This window comes from Kryptolebias marmoratus, linkage group LG4, assembly GCF_001649575.2.
Source record: "Kryptolebias marmoratus isolate JLee-2015 linkage group LG4, ASM164957v2, whole genome shotgun sequence".
Taxonomy (NCBI): domain Eukaryota; kingdom Metazoa; phylum Chordata; class Actinopteri; order Cyprinodontiformes; family Rivulidae; genus Kryptolebias; species Kryptolebias marmoratus.
The window spans coordinates 16,068,039-16,094,368 of NC_051433.1; the positions used below are offsets into that span (position 1 = coordinate 16,068,039).

Below are 26,330 nucleotides of genomic sequence, written 5' to 3' on the forward strand. Positions count from 1 at the left end.
TTCTATGGTTTGTAAGAAATTTGCTCACATTCACAGAAATTTTTCCAACAGTCATGGAGAAGAAAGGATGATCTGTTCTGTGTTGTTGTCAGCAAAAAAAAAAAAAAAAAAATTGAGGCACCATAGCAACACCAACCAATCAGAGGGCAGGAAATCCTCCTCATGACCTCTTTATGAGAGATCCACTGAGTAATGCTTGTTGCTAAGAGCCCGAGGAGACAAACAGCGCTACATAATTGACTCATTCAATAAGTTGTTTTTTTCTTAATAAACATTTATTTTATTCATGAAAATCCTATCAACAGGTATTTACAGATGTGCTGTTTGTGTAAAACAGAAATATTCGGACACAGAAGGCACAAAAAGGCAAAACAACAAACATGCTTTGCTTCGGTCCTTGATTAAAAAACAGGTACTTGTTACATAAATTATTTTAAAAAACATTATTCCACAAGCATTCACAACACTAAATTCTTCACCGATTGTTCTCCGACAAGAGCTACAAGGTAAAACCAGCTCTAAAGTGGTGCTTTAATAGATCCTGATGAGGGCTTTAAAAACATTTCATTTCACATGCATTTTTTTTACTCTTTCTCACCTGACTCTATAAAAAAAAAAAAAAAAACACACACACATAAGTCACTTTATAAACGTTCCTCAAATCCTATGCCCAGGCAGCTAGAAGATAAGACAAGTAATAATACAACCCTTCATGGCAATGACTAATTTTAGAAGTACAGTACGTGTAATGTCAAACAACGAGGCTCGTATTTGCTTCAATGTATTTATTACACAAGGAGTGGAAATGAAGGCCTTATTCTGCTAGCTATGTTTCTCATGGTTTCCTAAAAAAAAGAACTGTTGTTTTATAGTCTTACAGGAGTTGTTTTCCCACAGAAAGCACCTTTCTGTTCCCTCACTGGGGGATTGAAACAAAACATCCTCGCTTCAAACCTACTTCACAGCAATAAACCCCTCAGAGCCCGGAGCGGCCGGTGGGTGGGTTCTACTTTACGTTAGGAAGACGTGCGACTAATCTTCCTACAGAAGATCCTCTACGTTAGGAAGACGGCGTGATGAGTCTCTCCGTGTCTCTGCCGCTCAGACCCTGACCACCGGAGTTGTGGCCGTGAGGGGAACCGTGGAGCTGGTGTCGTAGTCCAGGTCGATCACGGTTTGGTTGGCGGCGCCGAGGCTGCTAAGGGAAGTGCCCGTTCCCATCTGCCTGTCCCGCAAACTTTGTAGGTAACTCTGAAAGCAGGAGGGACACGGGTGAGCGCGAGGACAAACCTTGCACTTCTGGAGCTTTTACTCCAGCGTGTAAACACAACTGACGGAAAAAGACGACAAACTAAAAGTCGCTACAGCACACGCCATGTCGGGTGACACTGACCGGTGCCAGTAGGTCCCCGGCGTAGCGTTTGACTGGGGTGGGTTTACGACGGTATGTGCCTTCCTGCCCACCTGCCTGCTGTCGTTTCTTGGCGTCCTTCTCTCGAATCCGCATCAGCTGGACCCTCTTCTGTCTCCGACTGATGACAACTGCGAGAGGAAGGGAAATCGAATTGATAAATACAAATATACAAATAAGCTATTTCCTGAATGCATTACTATAAAAATAATACTAAAGCTTATTCATGTGATCGGTTTAGAGGCCTTTAAATCCTATTGATTAATGCGTCTTATTCTTCAAACTTACTGAGTTTACAAGCTTCACCCTCAAGCTCTCCAGCACAACATTGTCCTTCTATTCAATAAAACCCCTCTGACTTAAGAAAGCACGTTTTCTGCTGCAACCAGGGCCTGAATCAAAATCTTTCCAAGATCGAAAGGTTCAATGCAGTCTCATGTTGCGCAGCTTAACCAAAAAAGATTGTCTACAGTTCATATCAGGAACGTGAAGCTTAATTCCTACAGTACCATACAGTAAGAGCCCCACCCACACTTATAATTATCATACATCCGTAGCTTTTTTAAGATGTGTGTATAAAACACGAGGTTTAGGTGCAGAATTTGAGCCTTAGTTTAAAAGATGTTCATCCAAAAAGAGGTGATCTATAAATTATTGCACAAATAATATTAAAGTAGAAACATGTATTCCTTCCTTTCTGCTTTTTGTTTCCCCTTCAGCAACAGAAACACGTCCTCACTGGCTATTTTAACATGCAAGCATTATTTGGACTAACAAGGTTTACTAAATACCGCAAACGTTTTGTTTTCCGGCGCTTGCAGAAGTCCCAAGTAGGTGGTTCCGATTTATCCCCCTGTTCCAAAAAGCAACAGAGCATAATCACATTAATGATTTATGCTCACATTATGTTCCCCTTATGTCGCTGCAATCTTTGCGCTCGTCCAAGAAGTAAACTACGTCCAGATCCATCGAAAGCATGAAGCGTTGCTCGAGCTTCCCACCCGTTTCGAAAGTGTGTCCTGATTTTACCCACAGTCATGCTGCTCCGCTCCGACCATGCTGGAGCCTCGGGATGTGTCATAAAGCAGCAGTTTGTGTCATAAGATGCCATTAAAAAACTCAACCCAACGTGATATTGTAATTAGGGTGTATTTATGTTTTAGCACAGTTAAATCTTAAAGCAAGCAGGCTCTTTTGATAAATGCAAGCTATAGCTTTACATGTGTAGGGTACCTTTTTTTGAAACCATTGACAACTCCTAGGTCACTCTCTGAGTATGTTTCGAGTCAGCGTCCATCTGTGATGTGAAGTGCTATCCAATCAGATTTGCTGGATTTGGGTCAATGTGAGCAGACTGTGTTCCTGTACGCTTCACAGGTCACATGTCTGCTCCTGTCTCCCGTTACTTCATCAATAACCACAACAGACCCAGATACACGTGCCTCAACATGCTGCCTCCACCTGTTCTACAGCAGATCCTGTATGTGTTGGATTATTGTCAGATTCCCTTACATATTATGCGTTTCATTCTTACCCTCAGTGTGTGAGAAGCTGTCATCTGTGAGTTTCCACTGGACCAGGACTCCAATAAGGCTAAGAACGGGCCAGATGCCCAGAATGACCCAGCTGTACCAGCAGAGAAACGGTCCGGGCGTGAGGCGTAAGCAGTCATACACGTGCGAGGCCAAAGCCAGCATCTCCACAAAGTAATCGGCGCACACAGTCATGATAGCCGCGCCGAACACGGCCGTGGAGAGCATCGTGAACACCCTCTGCCACTGCAGAGTCAGCACGGCGAACAGCATGCCCGAGCCCAGAAGGGAGCCCAACGGCACCCAGACTGTGGTCGGCGTGTAGAACTGGTGGGCGACCAGCAGGCCAGCGAGGGCCAGGAGGAGCCCCAGCAGCAGGCCCGTCATGAAGAGGCCGACGCTGCGCACCAGCATGGTGACGAGGCCGCACAGGAGGCCGATGCCGAGGCCGATACCCGCGCTGGCCTCCACCGTCAGCTGGGTGTCAAAAACATGCTCCTTGTGGCACAGCAGGAAGATGATGACCGAGCCAAAAATCAGACCAGACAGGAACATGACGGCTTTGAAACATCGGTAACCTGAAGGAGCAGGAGAGAGAGAGAGAGAGAAATCAGGAGCTGAAGGGAACAGAAGAACGAGCAGCTATCCCACACTCACACTCAGTGTCAACATGTGTGAGCTGAAAGGGGCCCTCACCAAAGAAGCAGTAGATGATGCCGAAAAGGCAACACATGGAGCAGATAACGGTTGGGATGACGTCATATTTTCTGTTTATTTCCAAACTGCAGGCATCAACATCAGCCATGCCTGCCCCTTCTCCTTCAGAGCTCAGCCCAGTGGGATCAGTCATTGTGGTCGAAGGTCAGAGGCTCCGGGACCGGCTGGAGGTCAGGATGAAGGCAGAACTTCGGCTATCTCGAGTCCATCTGTGCAGGCTCGGTGACTGCAGGAGAAGAGAAAGTGTCAACGAAAAATGAAAGAAAAAAAAGCTTTATCCTGATAAACAGGATATCTATCTGTAAGATGTAAGACATTAATTGTTCATCACCTTTCCACAGAACCCTGCTTCATATAAAATCTGAGCCAACACTTTAAAGAATCATGATTTTCTTTTTTCTTTTTGCTATATTAGAGTTTTTTACCCTCATCTTTCAGTTCCACAAACACATATTGAATTGCACATTCGGTTTCTTCTTTTCTCCACCTCGATGATTCCCGTCTCAGCAGCACGACGCTCTCTACTACTCCTGAAAGATTAGACGATATTTAAGCTGGCAGGTCTGCAGTGGTGTTAAAGGCAGATGGGTGGACTCGTCTTTCTGAGGCTGCTGGCAGGCCTCATGTATGAGCTCACCACAGCAGAGATCAGATTACAACTTCTTCACGTTGTCCGCTTCACACAAACCACCGGGAACAGCCGGTTCCATCTTTTGGGGCTCAATAACTCCCAGTTTTTCCTCGTTTTTTCGCCTCTCCATCGTCACTCCTTCACCTCAAAGATCTCCTAACTTAAAGATGATTTTTAAACCCCGAATGTGACAACTGCTTTGCCCCCCTCCCACCCTCCCCCTTCAAACACAAGACTGTATAATTTGTGTGTTCTGTCCAGGAATGACTTTCCTTGGAAAAAATGAGGCCGCTGGAAAGTTCTCCTTTCTTCGTCGGTCACATGTCTTCTGCACCTATTTCCTTAAGGCTTTCTGTCATCGGCAACTGCGACGTCTCGATTCTGCTCCGACAGGACTGAGGGTACGCTCAAAACTTTTCTCTGCGGCGCAAATAATAATAATAAAAAAATTTGCAATGAGTAATAGTTTATAAAATATATATAAAATTATATAAAAATTATTATAAAATTTATACGTTTTACAAGCTGTACAAACTGTTCTGACACGAAGACAAGGAACAGCTGCGAGGGGAAAAAGAAAAAAAAAAGAGAGAGAGAGAGACTAGGATCAATGAGACAAAAAACAACCTCTGCTGAAGGGAAAAAAGAAACCCGTAGCAGGAAGACAGCAGATATGACAGCTGGGTGTGTATCTGTGAGGGCTGACATGGGGGAGACTCAAAGTAAACTCCAAATTTCTAGCAGATGTGAATGATACTGCGAATGTGTAAGAAAAACTGCAGCTCTTTGTGACCCTGAATGGTATAAAAGTTTTTTTTTAATGACAATAACTTTTGTTTCTCTCCGGTTTAGGTGGAGCTGTGATCCGTCTTCCTAGAAATTTAACTAAAAGAGAAAACGACTGGTTTAAATTACGCATAAAGTGATTTATGTAAAGCTATAGTGTGGGCAAAATGAAGCAAACAACAAACTGGGAGTTCATGTTTTTTTTTTGTTTGTTTTAGTTAACGGCTGCAGGTTTGTTTCGATGCATTTTGCCCTACTTGGCTTTTGTCCAACGTGCCTCCTGGTTGGTTTGAATATGAAAAACTTGAACCAGCTCCCTGCACAGAACGTCATCTACCGAACACACCTGCACGCCAGGTGACTTTTACTCTTAGACTTTTTTTTTTTCTCTCCTTGCTATACAAAGATCAACAATCAATTCTACAAAACTCTGTGGATAGATAATAAACGAGACGTTTTCACAGTAAAAGCTAAGTGCTCGCTGCGGGCTGAGGACTTGGATGTGGTCGTTTCACAGGATTAAGAATTCAAAAGCACTTAAAGTAAAATGATTTTGCATTAGAGTTTTGGAAGTCACGATTTAATTAGCTGTAGAGTCAGCATTAGCTGTGTGAAGTAGTACACTCCCTTCACTCCCATGACTCAAGTTACCTCCCTTCATCACAATGGTGTCCTGTGTCAGGCGGGCTTGAAGTCAATGCCGCTGTGGGAGAATAGAGCCATTATGGGGCAAAACAAAGCCTCGGAGGGCCATGCTGTGACCTCTAGTGGCACTTGAAGGAAACCATGCAGACAGAAAAAAAGAAGACCACATAGAGATGCCCGAGCGTTGCAGGGAAGCGGCCCCAGCTTGCTTAAGGATGTGTGGCAGCTATTTGTATTCAGTGAGCTGGTTGAGACTGAAGCAGGGGAGCGGATGGGGGAGCCTGGGGGAGGCTTTACAAAAACTTTCTAACGAAGTACTTTCTGCAACTAATTCAACACGTGTCATCTCGTTCTCAAGTCGACAGCGGGAGCCGTAAGAGGACGTGCTCCAGCACACCAAGGAAACGCTCAGACTGCAGTTTTCTAAGCCGAATCCGATTTTTGTAGAACTCTGACCTGCCGATACAAGTTTCAAACGACTCTGATTTCTCTTTATGGGTTATAGTTGACAGTAAACATAGTATTTCTTGTAAATTTTTGCCGAGTTAAAATTTTGACGGCGAGTACTTAACAATATGTAGATCTTTTTAAAACATTTTCTCCACAGTAGGACCTGACAGGGCGTTCTCACTCTGTCACTGGAGCTCAAACAATAAACTGCTCCAGGCTTACTAGACAGAGGTATTCATGAAAATAAAGTCCAACTATAAAGGAACTACAGTGCATCTCCTTTATAAAGCAGATTAAATTACAAACCATTCAGCTGATTAAGCAAAGCCTCTCTATTTTTTTGAAGGCCTCAATCATTAAAAAAATAGCCGACTTGCTCAGTGAAAAACCTTCCACAATGAAGACATGCTAAGCTACCGCACCACTTTTTGTGGTGAATTCAGTGAGCGGAAAAAAAAAAAATCATGTTTTTAAGCACTTGATCTTCTGGTCAACGTCACGTTCTGGGCTGCTGATGCGTCATCGCTGCTTATATTTTGCGGTAAATGCTCAGCCTGTTGGAGTCAATGCATTTTTATAGCACTAAACTGCTGCATATCATTTAACATGTTGCTTTTCTAATTCCATATCTATCGCTGTGATAGTCACCTAAAAAATAGCCAAAAAAATAAGCTAATAAAATTTTACATTAATTCTAAACTATTTTTGGTGCCCCTCACTCCAAAGCTTAAGGTTTCAATTTATTGGGGAAATGTTAAATCCTTCCATCCATCTATCCATCTTCTGCACTCGTTTGATCCCGCTGAGGGGAGCTGGTACTAATCTCCAGTGGTCCAGAGGCGTGGTACCAACGGAGCAGATCCCCAGTCTCTCACTGGGCCATGTTACAGCCAGTAAATGTTAAATGTTATCACTTCTAGATGGCAAACTGCAAACTGACAGAATACAGACAGCTAGGTGAGCATCATATCAGTTTTGTCTTGAGTTCGTTTTGCCTGAATTGCGGGGGTTGCTGAGCGAAGCAGATCCGAGTGCTCAGCTGCTGAGGAGCGAGCAAGGCTGACTTCAAGTTCCCCACATAGCTAATTTGGGCGCGTTTAATCAAGGGGTGAGCACGCGTGATCGCAGGATTCTGCAAGCGCTCCACTAACTTGACAGCTAAGACCAGCTGAGAGGCCGAAAACCTGCCATGTTATGACCCGACTGTCCCACAACCTCGTTTAAAAAGACCACCAGGAATGTCAGAGGCACAAAGGACCGAACAGTTGCAGCTGTAAATCACACCACCTTAAGTTGAACGGTTGAGAGACTGATCATCACTTGACAACAGGAACCATGGGAACACGGTTTAATAGTCCCAGCGGGGATATAAAGTGGCGCAATGATGTGTTAAGTGTAAAAGCATACTGTACACACATAAACATGAGCTCATCGAGCCAACGACATCTGCTCACGCCATAAAGCATCTACAGCAAGACATCGAGTGTCCAACCGCCGAGCTTCCTGTCCCTCCAAAGCAGGAAGCTCAGGACCAGATGAGGAAGTGGAACATCGTGTTTCAGCAGGAACTGACTCGTGTGTTTGTGTGAGATGGAGCAGAGGCAGAACCAATGAGTTTGATTATCGAAGCTGAGGTGGACGTCTGATTGGGGGGGTGTGACTGAAACTGTGGAAAACCTTGATCTGAGAAATTAGTCCAAAAGCAGCAGCACAGGCAGTGTTACGATACAAGAAAAGTAAGATGGTAATCTGTTTATCTTCCAGGCTAATCTACATGTTAAACAATCGTGTCACAAGTGCTTATGTGACAGACTGAGAAGGAATTTTGTGCACAGCAGCTGTGTGTTAAAACAACTTGTACTGGAAAAAAAAAAGAACCAAACAAAAGATATGTTTTGTTCTTACCAGACTCTGAACGTTCATATTTTCCCCACGTCGGCACATTCAAACCAAGCCTTTGCACTTTGAACTCTAGTTCGCAACGATGGCCAAATTAGAAACCGATAACCTGAAAGTTGTTATTGGCACCAGGCAAACACTGGTTTTGGGCCTATTCGGATCATTTATTTGCCAACTCAGATTTACTGTCTTTAGTCACTCTTCCCAACTTCTGTAAACCTAAACACACCGACAAAAAAATAAACAACTGCGAAACTGGAACACAGCAGTGCCTGTCTGATTCCTCCGCTTGTGTCTTTGCTTTCAGACCTGTTGAATGTAGCTCACTCCTAAAACTTGAAGTGGATTATGTTTGGCTCGTGGGACATTTTTTTTTTTTTAGATAAACCAATGTGTTTCAACTCCGGTTCGAGGAAATGTATGTTTTTCCACTCAGGGCTGCCCTTTTCTGCTCACATTTTCCTGCTGCCGAAAAACTAAACACAAGCTCGTCTAAATAAATATGGCAATAAAACGTAAGGGTCGCAGCTGCTATTGATTGACTTACTTAGGACACTGGTTCAAACGCTTTTAAAGACCTAAAAAGACCTTTCGGATACATTTTTTTAATACATCCTCAACATTTTAAAGTGTCTCCTAACAATTAATGAGCTCAAAATAAACTTGTGCTCATTTTTTTCCCTACAAAGTGCCCTGAATGAAAAAAAGTTATTTTCCACAGAGAGTTTAGAGTTGGTCATTTGATAACTTTAAAGATGACGGCTGGACACAACTTCTATCCGATTAGCAGTATCTATTTTTTCCCCCGCTCATAATATAATTGTTCTAAACAATAGAAGTCTTTCAACTCCAGGCTTCAGAGAGCGACTTATAAAGAGACGGGGGAGGAAAATAAAAAAAGATACAGAGAGACAAAGCTTTAGTTCAGAGACGAGCGCATCCGTGTTGCATGATTGTGCACGGATGAGCGCGTGACATACAACGCACATGCTCGTTAACACAGAGGTTAAACTGATTAAACGGCAGCAAGTCTGCGTTGTAATTCAGGAACGGAGGGTGGAGCGCCCGGCGTGTGTGGCAAGGAGGGGCAGCTCCATAACGCTTTATTAAAGTCTGCGGTGGAGAGGCGCATGTGGTAGGCGATGGCCATATGTTAGGGAGAGCGTGACAGTAAAGCTCTGAATATATAATATGATGTTGATGAACAGGTTGGAGAGGAGATTTTAAAATGGAACCGCTGATTATGCAGAATATCCCTGGGCGAAATACAAGTACATGCAGCTCCACGTTTTCTGTATAAACACGCTAAAGCAGTTTCATATCCAGGAGATAAAATAGATATCGCTTTTCTTCCAACTTCGCTTAGCTTAATTAAACTTAGTACAGTTTTTCTTTTATACAAAAGGGAGTTTTTTACGAAAAACCTGAGTTACCTGAAGTGAAGTTGTGTTTAAACTAATTACTTACACAAAAAGTACCCATGTAAAAGTCAGCCATATAAAACAGCAGTGGTTCAGACCTCCAATGCAGTTCTTAAATATGTCTACAGCTCTGTCATTTCGAGCTACCATTTACTGTAACCCCCTTTGTTAAGTTCCAGTCTGCAGTAATTGTACCTCCTATAGCGATCTCGCAAGCCCTAAATATCATGTATGTCCTTCTTTTTTTTTTCTCCCCTCCCTCCAACGCCAACTCGCCATCCTCTCATCGGACCAGTGTTTACAGAGCTGCTAGAAGTCGTCCTCGGATGGATGTTTCTGGGTTTTGTGGCATCACTTTCATTGTGGTTCCCATGTGACAATGAGATTTTTCCCTGCACCCAGATCCTTCCAATTCCAGCAAAAAAAAAACCCTTGCATTGTTCTTTATTTCAGTTCTCCCGTAGACTTCCTCTGTGACAGCCACATAAAAATCTAAAGAAAAAGCAGACATTCCTACAGTTTGGACAAATGTATGACAGTGTATTAAGTTACTATTGTCCGCCCTTATCAAAACAATAAGAGCAGAATAAAAAACACGAGTGGTTTTAACTTTGCTCAACCTCGGCTCTTTCTGCCTCTTTTCCGGACTCCTCTTTATATTCCCCCTAAAGAAAGGAAGGGTTTCCTTTTTGGCTTTTCAAAGGGATTAAACCATATGGTGCAGGCTGACAGAGTAGGTCATGTAGAGCTGCACTGAGTGGGCGTACAGCTACAGACACCACCGTCAAGAAAAAGACCTGTAGGTTGTCATCGCACAACCCAAAAAAAACAAAAAAACGAGGCACCCCCATCCTTGATCACACAGAAGAGGCATAAGGCAGGGCTTTCTGGGAGATACATGAGATATGTTCATGTTTAGTCCTGTGCAAAATTGTGATTTTTCTTTTTTCTTCATGCACAAAAAGGCTCCAAAACCCAGAAGATAAACCAGTGTGAAAGAAAACTTGGCAAAGAACTCATTTTAAATAGGACGTTTGGGCAATTTATCCCCCATTTCTTCACTCAAATCTAAGAAAAATGCAAAAGGAAGCGTAGTTTGACACATAAAACAGCATTACAGCACCAACAAGGCTAAAAAACGTGCTCAACAGAAGGATGGCGTAGCTCTCAGGTCTTTGCCGAATTTCCTTTTTCTCCTCCTTGAAAACACGGCTTTCGGATACCATCTTCTGGGGGTGGCTTTTGGAGTTTTTAGGTCATTTTCTTTTGTCCCTCGCGTGTCCACTTTTCTCTTTAAAAAGAAAATCTGTGCAATCCGCTGTCATGCAGGGACAAGGACTAGACAAAAAAAAGGAACCAAAGTCCCCAAAAAACACAACCTTTGACAGGACCTCAGAAAGCCTGAAGAACTATTGAAAAAAATAAGAAAATCTAAGTTCTTAAAAGCAAACCATTAAGAAATTAAGGCTGGATCGTGCCATTAGAGACTGATAAATGAACAACCTATACAGTTAGCATGTATTGGCTTTAAAATACTTTTATTTAAGAGCTTTTAAAAAGGACCAGTCTCTTATTTTGGACTCATAACCAACTCAGGAGTTGCTGATTCGATGCAGTTTATTTATATAGAGCCAATTCCCAACAAAAGTCACATCAGCTGCACAGAAACATCCACCTACATTATAAAATGCCAATCAGTAAAAGTTATCTATAAGGAAGCCAGCAGATTGTTTGCTGATTGATTGTTAAACCATTAGGCGCCAATTAAGAGCCATTTCTGCCACTCTGGTGACAATAAAGCCTATATGTTCTGCATCATTAGGTTTTTCTGCCCTAAAAGGCTGAAGGAAAAGCTGCATTGTGTGCTTTTGAAAGTCAAAATGTGCCTTCTTTGCAGGCAGCCTGGCTACGTGTTCTTCCAAATATTTCCAGCTGTAGAGCCTGGCAGGGAGCAGCCAACCTGAGCTGGATCATTACACTAAAATAATCTCAATTTAAACTGCTGCCAAAGGCTTTCAGACTCGCTGACATCGAGAACAGACACGGGAAACTCGCAGGTAAGACGAGCTGTTCTTTTTTTTTAAATTGCTGTTTGTTTTGTATTAAAAGTGCAAAAAAAGAAAAAAACTCACCGAGGAGCCCTGCGTGTAACTTTCTCCTGTCACGCAGGAAAACCAGCCCACCTCAGAGACACAAAGGGGACCAGAGAAAACCGGTTCTCTGTCTCAGTTTGTTCCCCCCAAGGCTCTTTACGGGCTCCTCCGAACCGGCAGCTGAGTTCTGGTCCTGGTTCTGGTTCTGGTTCTGGGTCCTGGTTTGCGCAAATGTTTCCACACGTCGCCCAGGCGGCGATGGAGGTCGGCCGGGTTTCTCAGTTCACTCTGTCCGAGAACTCCAACCGTCCGAGGTCCCGTCCACACGGCAGTCCATGTCAGCCTCCCCCCCGGAAGGTCCCGACGCGGCTCCTCGCTCCTCTCCTACCCGCTGAAGTGAAGGAACAACAATGAAGGAAAAGTTTTCCCTCCTCCCCCCGCCCCGAGGGCAGTCCTCCTCCCCCTGTCCCCGTCCAGAGGCGGCCGTTGGAGGTCCGGGGGGGGGGCGGCAGGCTGTTGATTTGAATTTTCACCCTTAGCTGTAAATAAGGGAGTCGATAGTGAGCTAATGAGATTAAAAGCAGTTATTTAATTTGCACCAAGCCATTGTTGTCTGCCTCTGTATGCTAACCCCGGCACCCTCAGATTTACTGCCGCTTAAAAAACAACAACAACAACAAAACAGGGCCAATAAAAAGTATGGATGTTTTATTAAACGTACAAGTCAGGGGATGGGTACAAAAGGATCTCCCAACGCCTGAAACATCCGCAGGAGTTGTTAGACCCGTCAGCAGGAGATATGGGACTATGTGATTTGTGTAAATCTACCAAGAGCACAAACTGAAGCCCTGTTTACACGATTTATCTCCTGGAAACGATTTTTAGATGTTGACTGGAAGAAAGATACATGTTTACACGGTGCTGCTGAGCTCGTTGAGCCCGCTGTAGTTTCCATGCCAGCCTTGGACAACAGTCTCTCGAGCATGGACGCAATTATGTCCAAAATGATGACTACGCGGGCGTTTGTTTAGACTTACAGTGAGGTGGGTTGCTGCTACAAGTTGAAAAGGGTCTTCTCTTTTTTATTTAATCGTTCTCTTTTCAGGGGTTGCCACCCTCCTCCATCTTACTCTGTCTTCTGTCCTCACTCCGACAACTTCCATGTCCCCTTGGACTGACAAGGCTGAGTAACATAAACAGCACTCCGCTATCCGCCAAAATTACTGTTGTTGGTGTGCTCATGCATGTTATGGCTTTTAGTTTTGATGTGCCACCCCAAGATTATGAGTGGCCCCCATCTGGCCACCCCTTTGAAACCTTTCTGGAAGTGCCCTGGTAGCCCTGAATGCTCAAAACACAGCTGCTTGGATATATACATATATGGCTTAAATAAACAACTTTCTAATTGTGGCCTCTTTGTTTTAGCTTTAGTTGTGATAAATTGACATTAAGATATTGAAAGATACTAGACACAGTTTTTGTTTTTGTTTTGGTGTCACAAAACATCAGGTGGAGGGTCTTAAAACGATCTATAGAAAGCAAAATAAATTTAAAAATGATTGTTAATTGAACATTTTCGCACAGTTGTTACAAAATAGTAAAACGAGCAGCCGTAAGTGAATATTGTGATGGTTTGTCATTAATTTGCTCTTGTTAAATTACCTTATCATAGCAATATCTCTTTGCTACAACCAGCGATAATTGGGTCCAGCAAGTACTAAACATTTAAAAAAACATCCACAATTTTTCTGACCTTTTTGGAGAGTTCTGCAAGGTTTTTAAACTAACTTGCATTTTATCAAAAAGTCATTAAACTGTACTACTAGACAATACATTTATTTTATCTAATGAACCAGGATAATAAAGTCTGTTTTAACGCTCATTTACAGGGAGTAGAATATAATACATTATATGCAATAAAAAAGCAACAAATCAAAATCACTTTTTATTACTATTACTTTTTGTTATTTATAACGGTGGCTTATTTATGTGCTTGTGTCTTTTTGGGACAAAGTAATAGGAGCGCTTTATTCATTATGTAACAGAGAACTTGGTGTTCTGTACACTCAATTAAGATCCTCATTAACACAAAAACTCCTTCATTAGGCCTAATGAGCTCCACATGTTAGGACAGTAATCCATGTTTGCCCTTTTAAAGTTGGGAGGCTTAATTATGTTCTAATTCGTCTGTTTCCTTCGTTTTCTTTTTTTCTTCTTCATCCAGGGACTTTTCCTGGGTACAGAAAATGAAAAACTGTTGACGCAGGACCCTGAGGATTGTCTTCATGAATGAGCTGCAGCTGTTGTTTGGAGGAGCTGCGTTTCCTTCACAGTATCTGCCAGAGGAGGTGGCTGTCTGCGTTTAATGAGCGTGCACACACAACTCGATCAAGAGCTTTCTCTCTGGCAATTAAGACCTACACCCATGTGATCTTAGTTATGTACATTTCTGTTCCTATATTTATTGTTGCAAAGAGTTGTTTGATCTGTTCAGACATGTTTGACTTAAACAGTTAGATGAGATCCATGCAACTTGTTGGCATAATCCTTAATGTTTTGGCTGTATTTTCAGCTGAGCACAACTACGGATTGCTTAGAATAACTATAACTCATATGAAAGCACAAAGAGGATATTGAGCCATCTGTGTTGTGTCTCTGAGTCACATCAGAATTAAATTTCTTAGTGTAACTAACAAATACACTAAAGACAGAACTACCCCTCAGATGAAACCAGACAACAGAAAGGCACATCTTTAAGATGTGTTGCAACATGAAATACTGTTTGAATCCAAGGGTTTCCTGGAAAAAGAAAGAAAAGCTGTTTTTCCTCAGTATGATAAATGATTTAGTGTTTACCATGTCTTTCAACTGAACCAACAGGTAAATATCCCTGAGGCGATCAACTGAAAACCAGGAGCATTTAAAGGGTGTTTACAACTCATTTCCTGCAATGAGGTGTGCTTGGATTAGTTTAAGATCTTTTCTTTTTTTTTATGTGCAAACGTGAACTTTCATTGCGTTACAGCTTTGTTGGTTTCTTCTTTCAGGTTTAAATGTTCTGACTGACCAGTGAATCTCATATTTTAAGCCTAAACTGTCAGCAGCTGCTCAAAAAGAAGAGAATTAAAAACTGCTCGATACGTAAATTATTGTTTTTCTGAATTACTTTAGAAGTTTGTCTTCTAACTCCTGAATGCAAAAAATTAATAACTTTAAACAAAACTTTGCATAAGCATTTTTCCCCCCTGAACTTGATGACTATCACGAGCCATCTGTTTCACGTGTAGGCAACAGCCTTCAGGCCTGCTGCTCACAGAACAATGAGTCACCTCAGTCTATTAGCCAACTATCATAGAGCCGTTTATCTTAAGTTCAAGGAGGACTGTTAGACGTTCCTCAGTACAGATGAAGTGATGTGCCTTAATTCACGATCTACACTCGACACATCGCTGTGTTCGCCTCATGACAGTGTTTGTCAGGTCTCCGCTGGATCTGGGAGACGAGGGGCACGGAGCAGATGCTGGGACAGGAAGTTCCTAATGTCGTCCAGATGTGAGCACAACACACCACCTCAGACGTGGCTATAAAATGCTGGCTAATCCTAAAGTTTTGAACAAAGTTCTCACAGTGTGAGCAGCACTTGGGGTATGTGTGGAAGATGACTCTCAGCTACAGTCACACCAAACTGTAGGTCAATATTTGTAGGATTGGCTGAATTATAGCCATTTTTGTGTTTGCTAAGGTCAGTTGGCTGTGGCGACCATCTTGAATCATGCTGACTCCAAAAGGTAATCAGTTATAGATGTACAACCAGTAAATACTTCATGCAAAGGTAAAATTAAAAAGACTAATCTTGATAGATTGATGAGTTAAATCCTGACCCTAAATGACAAAGTTGAGCAGCCATACGCCCTCTAGTGTTGAAAAATGTGTACTGCATCAAAGAGACTAATTGTTTTATTGATCAATATGCATTTTATAATGGCAGTAAGAATCAAAGACAGAAAATGGCTTAAAAACATTGCAAGTATTTCTATTTATGGAACAAATTTAAAGTCAAACATGAAACAACTGAGTCAACTCAGGAACTGTTGTGACAAATTCTGTGTTCACACGATGTAAAAGTCAACAAATAAGAACAACAACAGGTTTCCCACTTAAAATAAAACAGGTTTTTTTTTTTTAGTTGTTTAGTATTCTGTTAATACTTTCTGCTGTCTGGACTTCAGCTCTCCAGTGGGCCGATTTCCCTCCAAATGACACAAGGGACCTTCCTGTCTGCAGTCCATTAAAGACTTTCACTAATCTTCCTCCTCATCAATTAAGGCCATTTTCCGCCTTCGCTTCACAGGAGCAGAGATATCCTCCTGGTCTGAATCTGCATCAGCATTTGTGTCCACCTCCATGGCGCAGGTGGCATCGTTCTCTGTAAAGAAATCTGTTTGTTAGTGAAATGTTGCAGCTCTGGCATCATAAAACACTCCTTACTGTTCCAGGCAAAGAATACCTTTCTCCTCATCGTCGTCGTCATCGTCATCCAATATTCTGCTTCTTTTATTTGATGTCTTCTCCTGGGATCTGTTATATGAAGTGGATAATGTGAAAAATTCAAAAAACGGTAGCTGAGGTTTGCCTTAAATGTTAAATGCCATCACGAAGCAAAAACTTACTTTTCTGTTATGCTGTTTGTGTCACCATTAGGAGTATTATCCGACACAAGCGCTAAAAATAACCACAAAACAAAAAACACTTTAAAGTCTTCATCTTAAATGCAAATCCCCACCCTTTAAGCTCATTTGAAGTGCCTGTTCATCAAGGTTGGTGGCATTTACTTATTAAAAGTAAAAAACAAAGGAGCAATAAATTGGATAGCTAAAAGGAAAAAAAACCCAACAATCTGTTAATGGGATCTATGTTTTCAAAAGAGCTGGTATAATGCCTCATTTCTTTAAGTTATTTGGCAATTAAGAGATTTTTCTTCCTATAATAAAGCTCTCCAGAGAGTTGCTTTTACTTTCAAGCAACATGAGGGACCTTGGTGTATTTCTTGGCTAAAGCTTATTTAAAGGCCATTAAAAATTTATTTTTCATTTTTCCTCAAACTAGCAGTAATTTTACTTTAATCTTAATTTGAATCTTCTCCAAAGCCAGATAAAATGGTGTGCCAGGGTGAACGTCATTACTGTGTATTATTTAAAGCGTCCTGTTTTTAACCTCACGACTTTGCGTTGCTGCATTTCTTTCAGCGGTTTGAGTTTTACAGCCTTCTTTTTGAGAGGAGACAAAGCGAGTCCTCTGTGAAAGAAAGTTTTATGTGCACCTTGTAACGTAACAAATACCTCGCTGAGAAAGCTGTAATTAAATTGTGCCGAGGACGACACTCCCACCTGTACTCTCAGCAGCGCGGAGCTTCTTATTGCGTGCGAGCAGCAGAGCCCTCAGAGCCTGAGTCCTCTGTTCGCTTGGGGCCTCCTCTTCCTCCTCCTCCTGAGGCTCGTCTGTTGGGTTTCCGGGCCCTTCTCGCTCCTCAGAGTTTTCAGCTTGGTTCTCTCCTGGAGTTAAAGCTGCAGCTGCACTCCAAAGCTGAGATGGACTGATCTCTGCTGGGATCCTCCAGAAGGTTTCCTGATTACAGAAAAATGCAAATAATTCACATGGATATATAAAAATGTCAGCTGTAGCTTTCAGATATTTATTAACGGCTTTGAATCAACATAATCTCAGTCTACAGCAAAAAGGAGCAGGCTCAGTCTGATAATATATGCTGAAAGATATAAACACAAAGACACACTTGTTCATTTGCAGGCGGTCGGATTCCCAGTTTGTGTAACAGCTTCTGGAACCTCCTGTTGTCCATGGCGTCTTCATTTGTCTCAGTTAGAGGGACAAGTGGAACAGCCTGGGACAGACCTGGGAAATGGACCAAAATTTCATTAACAACACTAATTAAATCAGCCTTTTCTCCTCTGCATGCCGTTAACGTTAATGAGAACCTTCCCAGAATCACCGCGAAGAGATTAAACGGAACAGAAAGTGTTTTTACTTCTTTTTGTCACACTCACCATCGTCTTTACGGTCCTTTGCTGTTCTGTTTAGAGAGATCTGCAGCCACAGCAATGGTCCAGACATGCCTTTTTTACAAAAAAACAAAAACAAATATTAAAATCTAAAATAAAGTAAAATGGGATCCATCTAACTAAGACTGTGAGAAATCAAATTAGCTCATGTACTGCATCATTATAGTCAGGTTAGTTTAGCCTTCATCTCACCTTCTTGTTGTAGACTGTTCACCATGGTGCCTATGTCCACTCTCCTCTTCACTGACATGTGAAAGTTTTGGCTGTAATTTTCAGCATTTTGTGATTTTCCTTTCTCCCGCTCGTCTTCTTCCTCGCTATCTTCAGACTCATCGCCTCTCTCGTCTTCATCGTCGTCATCTCTGTCCAGGGAATCGTCTGGTAGGTCTTGTGTCGTTAGTTCAGCTAAGAACTCTTCTTCAGTCTGTGGCAGAAAATACACGTGTTTTTTAAACGCCGTTCACAATATTAGGATTATAATATCACATTTTGCATCTAAAGCAACTTTACCATTCCCTTTCCAGAGCGCTTTCCTTTAGCGCCGCGGCTTCTCTTATAAAGCTCCCGTCTCTCGGACACCAAGCCCATACTGAGCAGCTTGTCCACCACACGGCCCCGGGACCGCTTGGCTGTGAGCTTCTTCAGGATGTTACCCAGCACATCTGTGTGAACATAAAGTGCTTATAAACCTGCAGAATTCCATAAAAGGGACGGCTGTAGCAGAAACGGGATCATTAGTCTGCTAATAAAGAGGTTTCTCTTGTTACCATCAGAGTCTTTGTACTCTTCAAAGAGCATCTGAAGCTCTAACTCCTGCTCCTCTGTCCACAGAATGATCCCAGTGCCCTTCCTTTAAATCAGATGAAATTGAAAAAAAAAGACACCTTTATAAACAGCCTTGAATTACATACACTTATCTCACTTTATGTAAACAAAGCAGGCTGCATACTTCGGTTTCTTCAGCTCTTTGGCGTTGCAGACTAGACCCATGTGCACCAGCTGTGTGACGACCTGCCGCCGAGTGCGGGTGCTGTTGCTGAGTAAAGGCAGGAGAGTCTCCACGATGTCCGGCACTGAGCACAACAACCAACATCTTATTAGGTTCATGCTTGTTTTACAATTAGATGTTTGTGTTATTAGTTGTAGAAGTTGTAGTTTTCTGCTGATAAGCCACTGATTCAAAGTCTATTGCATTTTTTGATGAGTAGCATTATCCTTAAGCATTGCTCCCTCTTCACGTATGTTTCAACTGAATTAAATCGACAGTTCAGCTTGATTTGATCACACATTTCAAAGCGAACCTTCAGATTCACAATGCTCCATGTAGAGCCTACGCAGCTCCTCTTCCTCCTCTTCAGTCCACGCTGGTTTTTTCCCCTCCCTGAAACATTTGACATATTTTTTCTTTACAAACTGGGGGGCATAAATAAATCCAAAAGCCTTAGACCGCATCTTTAACCTGCAACATAAGTCAGCTCGGGCACTCGCCAGGTAAATGCAAACAAAACGAACACCCACCCGTCTTTGCTGTAGCCTTCAGTCATCTCACGTACAGCCCCAACATTCTTCCAGAAGAGCAGCTCAACGTACGCCTTGTCGTTCTGCGATGCCACTGAAAAGAAGCGGTTCAGCACGTACTTGGCAAAGGTCACTAGCTCCTGTGAAGAGGAAGGGGGGGGGGGGAGGAAGGAGCTGAGCACTTGTGTACGTTTTAAACTAGGAAATATTCCCTCCTTGGATTATCGCACCTTATACGCTGCTGCAGCAGGGTCATTCAGGATTTGGTTGAAAATGTAGAAGACCGACAACTGGAAGATCAGGGCATCCATTTTGAGGTCGACAGCCAAGCGGTGCAGCATTCGTGCGATGCAGTGGTTTGTGTGGGCCGTGTTTTTGGAGTAGGATTTTAACAGGAGAAGGTACGGATGCACAATGGCAGGGTTGGCGAACCTTTCAGAGTTGAGGAGAAAGAGGGTCAGTCAGGCAGATCATGAAATGTGTTTGTCAACCTTTTCAGAATCTATATTTGGATTTTAAAAGGCTCTAATTGCTTTTCTTATTTCCTCACCTCTTGATAAAATCTAGGAAGTTAAACTCCGTCTCAGAAACTTGAACAGATTCCAACTCTTCCTCCTCTAGCTCCGCTCCATCATCCTCATCCTCAACCACAGCCTCGGGGGACGGCCCTGAAATAAAAGTTACCTGGTAAAGTCCCGCACAGCTGCAGGGGAACTGAGGATTAAAGACGGATTTTTAAAAGCACTCACGCGGCAGGTTGGCGTGGAGGATCTGCTTGAGGAGTTCGAGTTCTTCTTCAGGTTCCACATCAGCTGAGCCGAACACGTCTCCCACCGGCCACACCTCCCTGAACGCGGCAGGAAGAAAACCTGAATATTTGCACGACTAAGAACATCCGATTCATTTAGGGAGGAAAGTGAGAATAACTGATAAACCTTGCTTCACAAAATGAATCAGTAGCTACTTTAATATTAAGATAATAAAAATATTTTAGAGGGTTTTTTTAAATATCAAAATAACTTTACTTATATCCTATTTTCTTAGTGTTACCTGCACCCTTCTGTTACAAATTCACCCCTTCAAGAAGCTAATAAATCAGTCAATAACTTAATTTTACATAAACAAAGTCAATCTTTATTTAGAGCTTCAATACGCACTGTAATGTTATTTGGTTTGGAGGAAAAATCACCATACAATATTATTTTTTTTTAATGCCTGATAAGGAAGACTGACCATGATACAAAAATTAAAACACAGTTTTTGTTGTTGACCAAAATATAATAAAAAATGTATAATAAGATTTGTGATTTCTTAATGCCTGAACTTTTTATCTGAAATGCACTCATAAAAGATTTCTGTTTGATAGCTTCACCGTATCACCTTTCCACTACATCACCAAAAAACAAACAAAACTGGAACATCCCAAACTCTTGGTGTGAGAAAACAAAATGCAGGGTTAGGTTGTAACAATAAGAGATGAAATAGGACTTACTGCTTGTCTTTATATTACTTTTAAATGAGTATCTTAAAGGAATAACTCATCAGTCCAGTCAGAATTAAACTATTTCTCCAAGGTCATTCAATAAGCCATCCACAACAGGTAAGATAATAATTGTTCATAACCTGTCCACTCAACCCGACTTAAAAACATCTGAGCTGCTGCTCAGATAACTTTGAGTCCATGTGGCCGTTGTAAAAGTTTAAACTTTATCGTAAAAACGAGGCCGGCAGATTAAATGAAACAAAGAACAGGAATGTTTTACTGACCTGGCGGCACGCAGCAACGCCAGAGCTTCGGGTCCTAATCGAGCCAGCAGAGCATCCTGCACTCGTACCATCGCCTCAGTTTTCTGCTCCTCCAGAGGAGTTTCAGATGTAGCATCAAAAGGCACGATGCTCTCCGTTAAAGACTCTGACAACTGAAACAAAAAGCAGAAGTGTGGCATTGACTGTGGACTAAAGGCGAGTCAATTTAAGCGCCAGTTTATCTTTATCTGACAGACTTTAAAAAAAAAGGAACAATAAACCAAAAAATAGTCAAGGTGTTTTACGCAGTTTTGCTCACAGCTCCCCCTAGAGGCCAGTTCTCACACTAACCTGAAAGCTCATCCCCCTCAGCTCTTCCTCCACAATCCTCCAGGTCTCTGCCAGCACTTCAGGACTAGAGTCTACAGCCGGCTGCTTCTTTTTACCATGATTCTTCTTTCTCTTCACCTTCTTCCTCTGAAGAGTGAGCAGAGCAAAGAATACGAAACATCTCAAGCATGTTTTAAAAGCATTCAGACGACCTCGAAGAAACCTAAGCGGGCCTACCTGTACGATCAGGTTTTTCCGTCCTTTGCAGAATCGCTCCAACATGCGCAGGAACAGATGCGTCGATTCCACCAGGTCCTTCAGGTAGGAGTGCGGCTGCTTGGTTTCGTCGTATTTTCTCAGCAAGGTCGGGAATATCTCCCTGTACTCCATCAGGTAGAATATGTTGCCTACATGGTGAAAGTGAAATTTAAAAACAAGCATCATTATATTATTTAAGCATAACTAACCTTAATGGAACCAGCGTTCTTTAAAGAGATGCAAACTGTCATGCCAAAGTTTGAAACTAAGATTTCATGTGATCTGTTAGCACTCAGAGTATGTGATGGGAATGACTCTCAGCTACTACCACACCAAGTTTTAGCTCAAGATCTGTAAAACTGACTGAGCTGGAGCCGTTTTTGTGTTTACTAAGTCTGATTAACTGTGGCAGCCATCTTGAATTGGTTTGACTGTAAAAGTTAGTCAGTTATAGATGTCCATCCAGGGATTACTTTGAGAGGTAAATTAAAGTCAATCTTGTGGTTCATGAGATATTTTGCTAACAGACAAATGAACACACCCACAAACAGACACAGGTAATTCCATTATCAACTGCCCTGGTGGAGGGCAAATAAAAAATATATATTTTAAACCCATATTTGACATTTCTAAGCATATTTTTAAGCCAGTAACCTAAAACTGAATGAAGAGCAGCTTACTTTTAATAACATTAGAACTCTGACGGATGCTTTCATCGTGTGAGCGGTCCATCTCGTTCACAGTAAGCAGCAGTTCCTGATATGCTTTTAGAGCCAAGTGCATCCTAAAAAAAAGCAAAAGATATGAACAAATGTGTTGGGGGGGGAGCTTTATCTGTCTGCCACCTCTGAACTGTTTCACACCAGTCTCACCTGCGGGACCAGGATGTGGCCTCTTTGCGGTCTGTCAGCATCATTTCATAGTAATTGGTAATGTTGCGCTCAATAAAATGAAACGTGCGAACAGACATGGTCTCAGAAACCAAGTCGGCATGGAAACCATTGCCCCGGTTGAACGCCATGAAGAAGCTGAGCGCCCAGAGGTAGTAGGTCTCATCGTGCTGCTGAGTCTGCTCTCGAATCAAACTTTCCTGTTGAGAGGCGGAAGCTTACACACATCCAAATCTAAACACACGTCAGCAAAACACTTCAGCTGAAAACCAGTTTCCACTTCCGGATTGCTCACTGCATTCGGTCTCAATGTCCGCTACAAAAGTAAATAAATGAAAGTCACGCCGCAGCGGCTGACCTTGACGAGGTACATGAGTCGGTTGTAGCAGTTCTCCAAGAAGTCGACGCAAAACTCTCGCAGGAAGAGTCGGACGTTTAAGGCCGAGCGGCGCTTGTCCTTACATTCCTGGGCGCGCCGATTCCTCTTGGGAACGCGTCGCACTGCTTTACCGAGGTCGTGAGAGTAATTTCTAAACTACAAAATAAAAAGAAAAGACACATTAACTGCTGCTTGGGATTATTATTTAATGTTAGCCGAAAGCTGAGGATGGGCGAGCACTAACCTTGTTAAGATTTTGGTGATAGATCACGTCTTTGTCCCCGATCGCTTTGAGGCCTTGAACAACGTAAGACCCACCAAAGCGAGAGTGTCTGGAAAAAACCATCAACGCAAAGGCTAAGAGCAGTAAACAGTGAACACTTTCAGAATACAATAACTTTAAAAGCTTAAAGTAAATGAACACTTGGCTCAAACTATTTTAATTTTTTCATAAATGTGGCTTTCAGGGGTGTTTGACATCTTCCCAGACTGTAACTACCATAAATATAGTCACGTTTAATCCACCAAGCTTGTAGATGAACAATTCATGAAAATTTTAAATATTAGTATTTTTGCGGTCTGTGTTCAGAGAGATGCAAACTGAGAGAGCAGATTTGCATCAGTTTCCCTCCTCTGATATAAAGATGATGTGTCGATGCGTGCAGGAAATCAGTGCTGCTGCAGTGATGTTGTCGTTACGCTCACGTGAGAATATTTTCTGTCCACTCTGAGGTCCGACTCATTTTCGTGTCGCTCTAACAACAGAAAGTTCTGCTGTAAATGTATTTAAATCCACGCCACACTGTACAACTGAAAAGGGGACATTTGTAATGAGATATTCCAGGCGGTATATAGGTGCTTTAACATTTTTTTAAATTAACATTTAACACTGGATCACAAATTTTGTGGAAAACGTTTTGTAAAATGTAGATTCCTATCAATTAGGTAACAGCTAAACAAGTCTGAGAAAAGAAGATTTTTGACAACTGATAGACCCTGCTGCTGCCAAACACCACCAGCTCGTCTTCACCTGTTTCCTCTTTGTAAGTTACGAGAGCGTTTCTCTGCGTGCTCCTTTTGCCTCAGCGCCTCCAGCTCCTGAGCGTCTCTCTGCTTCTCTTCTGCTGACCGAGCGTGGCCAGCGCTCACCAAAGCCTCTGGTGTCTGTAAACCAAAGCAAAAGAAGCTCAAGCACAGGTTCAGAAGGAAATCTATGTCTGTGTTGGTGGAGCCAAGCAGTCACTGTCTAACCTGGTCTCTGAACATGAGGGAGATTATTTCCAACACATGCATGCTCCACTGCTGCTCGCTCTGGGCACACGCGACGAACTTGACCAGGTCGTCAAAACCGCTCATGTGAACAGCCCACAGCACCCTGTCATGGACGCTGGCATCATCATCCACCTTCTACAACCAGAAAGAAGGATTGGGAGGAGAGACAGTTAAATAAGAGGAACAACACAGACTCAGAGACTTATCAAACAAACAGTTTCAAACCTTTTCTTCACAGGGGTCTGCAGGCACATGAAGCACATTCCTGACCAGAAGCAAAATCCTCTCTATAAGAAGATTATCTTCTTCCTGCCTCTGTTCCCAGTCCTGAATGAATGAAACATATTAAAAACAGGTTTTCTCACTAGAAGAAAATGAGACAAAAACAAACATTTCTACTCCAAGTTAAATGACTCACAAGTTGTAGGAGGTTGTACAAAGTCTCACTTAGAATGCCAAACACCTTCTCACTCGCAAATGCCTGAAAGAAACAAGCACACAAATATACACAAGTATTTTATTTACAGTAAAGTCTAATTCAACTAACAGGCATTGCAGTTATTGAACTTATTTCATTCACAGATATTCACTCTGACAATGGTGATAAAAATACCTCTTTATAAGCTTGTAAATGGGAGGTCACTTGCATGAAGTGATGCCTAAACGCCGGGTCGTCCGGGATTTTACCAAAACACAGCATGGCAGGCTGAGTAAGGTTGACCATGAGCCTGAAAAAAAAAGACACAGAAAAGGCAATTTAACAAACTATCCTTTCCACCTAGTTTATTTACATTTACTGTGGTGTTGTGGTCATTACTGAATTGCTTTGTTAGGTGTCTCACCTGATGCAGGCGTCAAATAAGGCTTTGTCTTCTCTATACTGAACGATAATTGGCAGAAGGTCATTCTGAACAATCTGGCTTTCACCAAGTTGCTGGCGGATATCCCGCGTGTCGTCTTCATGCCTTAAATACCGGATCAGGTCCTTTACACTTTCTGTACCACACAGACCAAGGACAGTTTTCTTAAACGAACAAACGAGCATGCACTTCAGCAAACACATACCTATTCAGTTTAAATGTACTCACCCAAACAATCAGGCTCCTTGTGGTAAGTGTCTCCCTCCAGATAACCAAGAGCGCTGCAGGTTGCCAAAAGTTCACAGTTCATCCTGGAGGAGTTTCAGCCTTTTAGGTGCAGGGATTTAATCTGAACACGCAAATTCAGAGGCCTTTTAATCAACAAGAACATCATATTATGTGTTTTATTTTCTGAACTAGAGCCAGTCCGAACAAAATATGTGCTGAGTAGGATGGATTATCATTATTGACCTTGTTCTCTGCTTCTAACAACTAGTAAACAGGACCAGAGGCTTTTATAACCCTTTTCTCCTCAGTTATTAACATCAATCATGTGTTTCAGATGTAAAGCTCTTAGCAGCTGTTTTTAACATAATCATCAATAAGCAATTAAATTTAATTTTGGAATTTACCCACGAATTTCACTAAATGATGACAGTATAAAGGACGACTGATGATATCAAAAGTAAATTACTTCACAGTTCAGTTCGTATAATAAATGTTAAAAAATAAGAGTTTATTTTAACTCTCAGAGCCGAAGTTAGCTAACAGCAGCACCGAGTGCTAAATTAATTCGGCTAAAAAACAAATAACAAAAAAAACAACAAACCTGGCTCTTCAAATGTTGTTTTTGCAACAGCTGCCGTGTTTAATATCCGTCAAAGAATGAGGGTAAAACTCTCTTCACTTGTTTTAAAAAAAAAAAAGTTGCAGACCTCCTGTCTCACAACCCAAACTGCCTGTACGAGTCTCGCGCCAAGACAGCGAGCGTAAACACGGAAAGCGGAAGTAGAATGTCGTCACTGGCGGAAGCTTTGGGCCCTGAGTTCTGTCTCGCAGGCACCGCAGTTCTCGGGAGACAGGCTGTCAGAAATAAAGTGTTTTTAAACAAAAGAAACGAACTGAAGGCATGTTTCACAATTCAATTTACTTGCGGTTTGACAAAAAGTATCGCCTGAGAGCCAAACTGCTACAACTCCAGAAGTGTATATATTATTTGTTTTGCACTGACTGAAATATGATACAACTTTTAAAAAATAGCTTGCGTTTACATACACTTATACAATTAAAAATAAACAAAGGTTATTGGTTTGTTTGAGTTGCAGTATTCTGGGCTGTCATACCAAAAGACAGTGTCTGTTTATGAAAGGGTTGTGTCAGACATATAGACATATGACATATAGACTCGTAGCCAT

General features: G+C 42.1%; 2 protein-coding genes across 4 annotated transcripts; both read right to left on the reverse strand.

Moving 5' to 3' along the window:
• Positions 1–253: 253 nt before the first annotated feature.
• LOC108235745 (transmembrane protein 198) lies at positions 254–12,013 on the reverse strand. Of its 2 annotated transcripts, none has more exons than XM_017415948.3 (5): positions 11,625–12,013; positions 3,640–3,886; positions 2,946–3,521; positions 1,465–1,542; positions 254–1,251 (listed from the first exon to the last, which is right to left on the reverse strand). In XM_017415948.3, exons 2-5 carry the CDS (start codon positions 3,791–3,793, stop codon positions 1,199–1,201), a joined length of 861 nt encoding a protein of 286 aa, XP_017271437.1. In that variant the 5' UTR covers positions 3,794–3,886; positions 11,625–12,013; the 3' UTR covers positions 254–1,198. The 2 variants fall into 2 exon arrangements, with proteins under 2 accessions (XP_017271437.1, XP_017271436.1); XM_017415947.3 differs by having other exon boundaries at positions 1,394–1,542; positions 11,625–12,012.
• Positions 12,014–15,704: 3,691 nt separating this feature from the next.
• timeless (timeless circadian clock) lies at positions 15,705–25,898 on the reverse strand. Of its 2 annotated transcripts, none has more exons than XM_017415975.3 (30): positions 25,745–25,898; positions 25,144–25,264; positions 24,898–25,051; positions 24,669–24,783; positions 24,474–24,536; positions 24,281–24,382; positions 24,035–24,190; positions 23,814–23,947; positions 23,028–23,115; positions 22,763–22,939; positions 22,387–22,604; positions 22,195–22,298; positions 21,494–21,663; positions 21,278–21,403; positions 20,948–21,099; positions 19,930–20,027; positions 19,731–19,848; positions 19,411–19,612; positions 19,181–19,320; positions 18,964–19,043; positions 18,612–18,735; positions 18,430–18,512; positions 18,173–18,324; positions 17,855–18,086; positions 17,648–17,716; positions 17,377–17,495; positions 16,973–17,210; positions 16,256–16,307; positions 16,093–16,163; positions 15,705–16,011 (listed from the first exon to the last, which is right to left on the reverse strand). In XM_017415975.3, exons 2-30 carry the CDS (start codon positions 25,223–25,225, stop codon positions 15,887–15,889), a joined length of 3,744 nt encoding a protein of 1,247 aa, XP_017271464.1. In that variant the 5' UTR covers positions 25,226–25,264; positions 25,745–25,898; the 3' UTR covers positions 15,705–15,886. The 2 variants fall into 2 exon arrangements, with proteins under 2 accessions (XP_017271464.1, XP_037831445.1); XM_037975517.1 differs by having other exon boundaries at positions 25,144–25,286.
• Between the last annotated feature and the right edge of the window lie 432 nt (positions 25,899–26,330).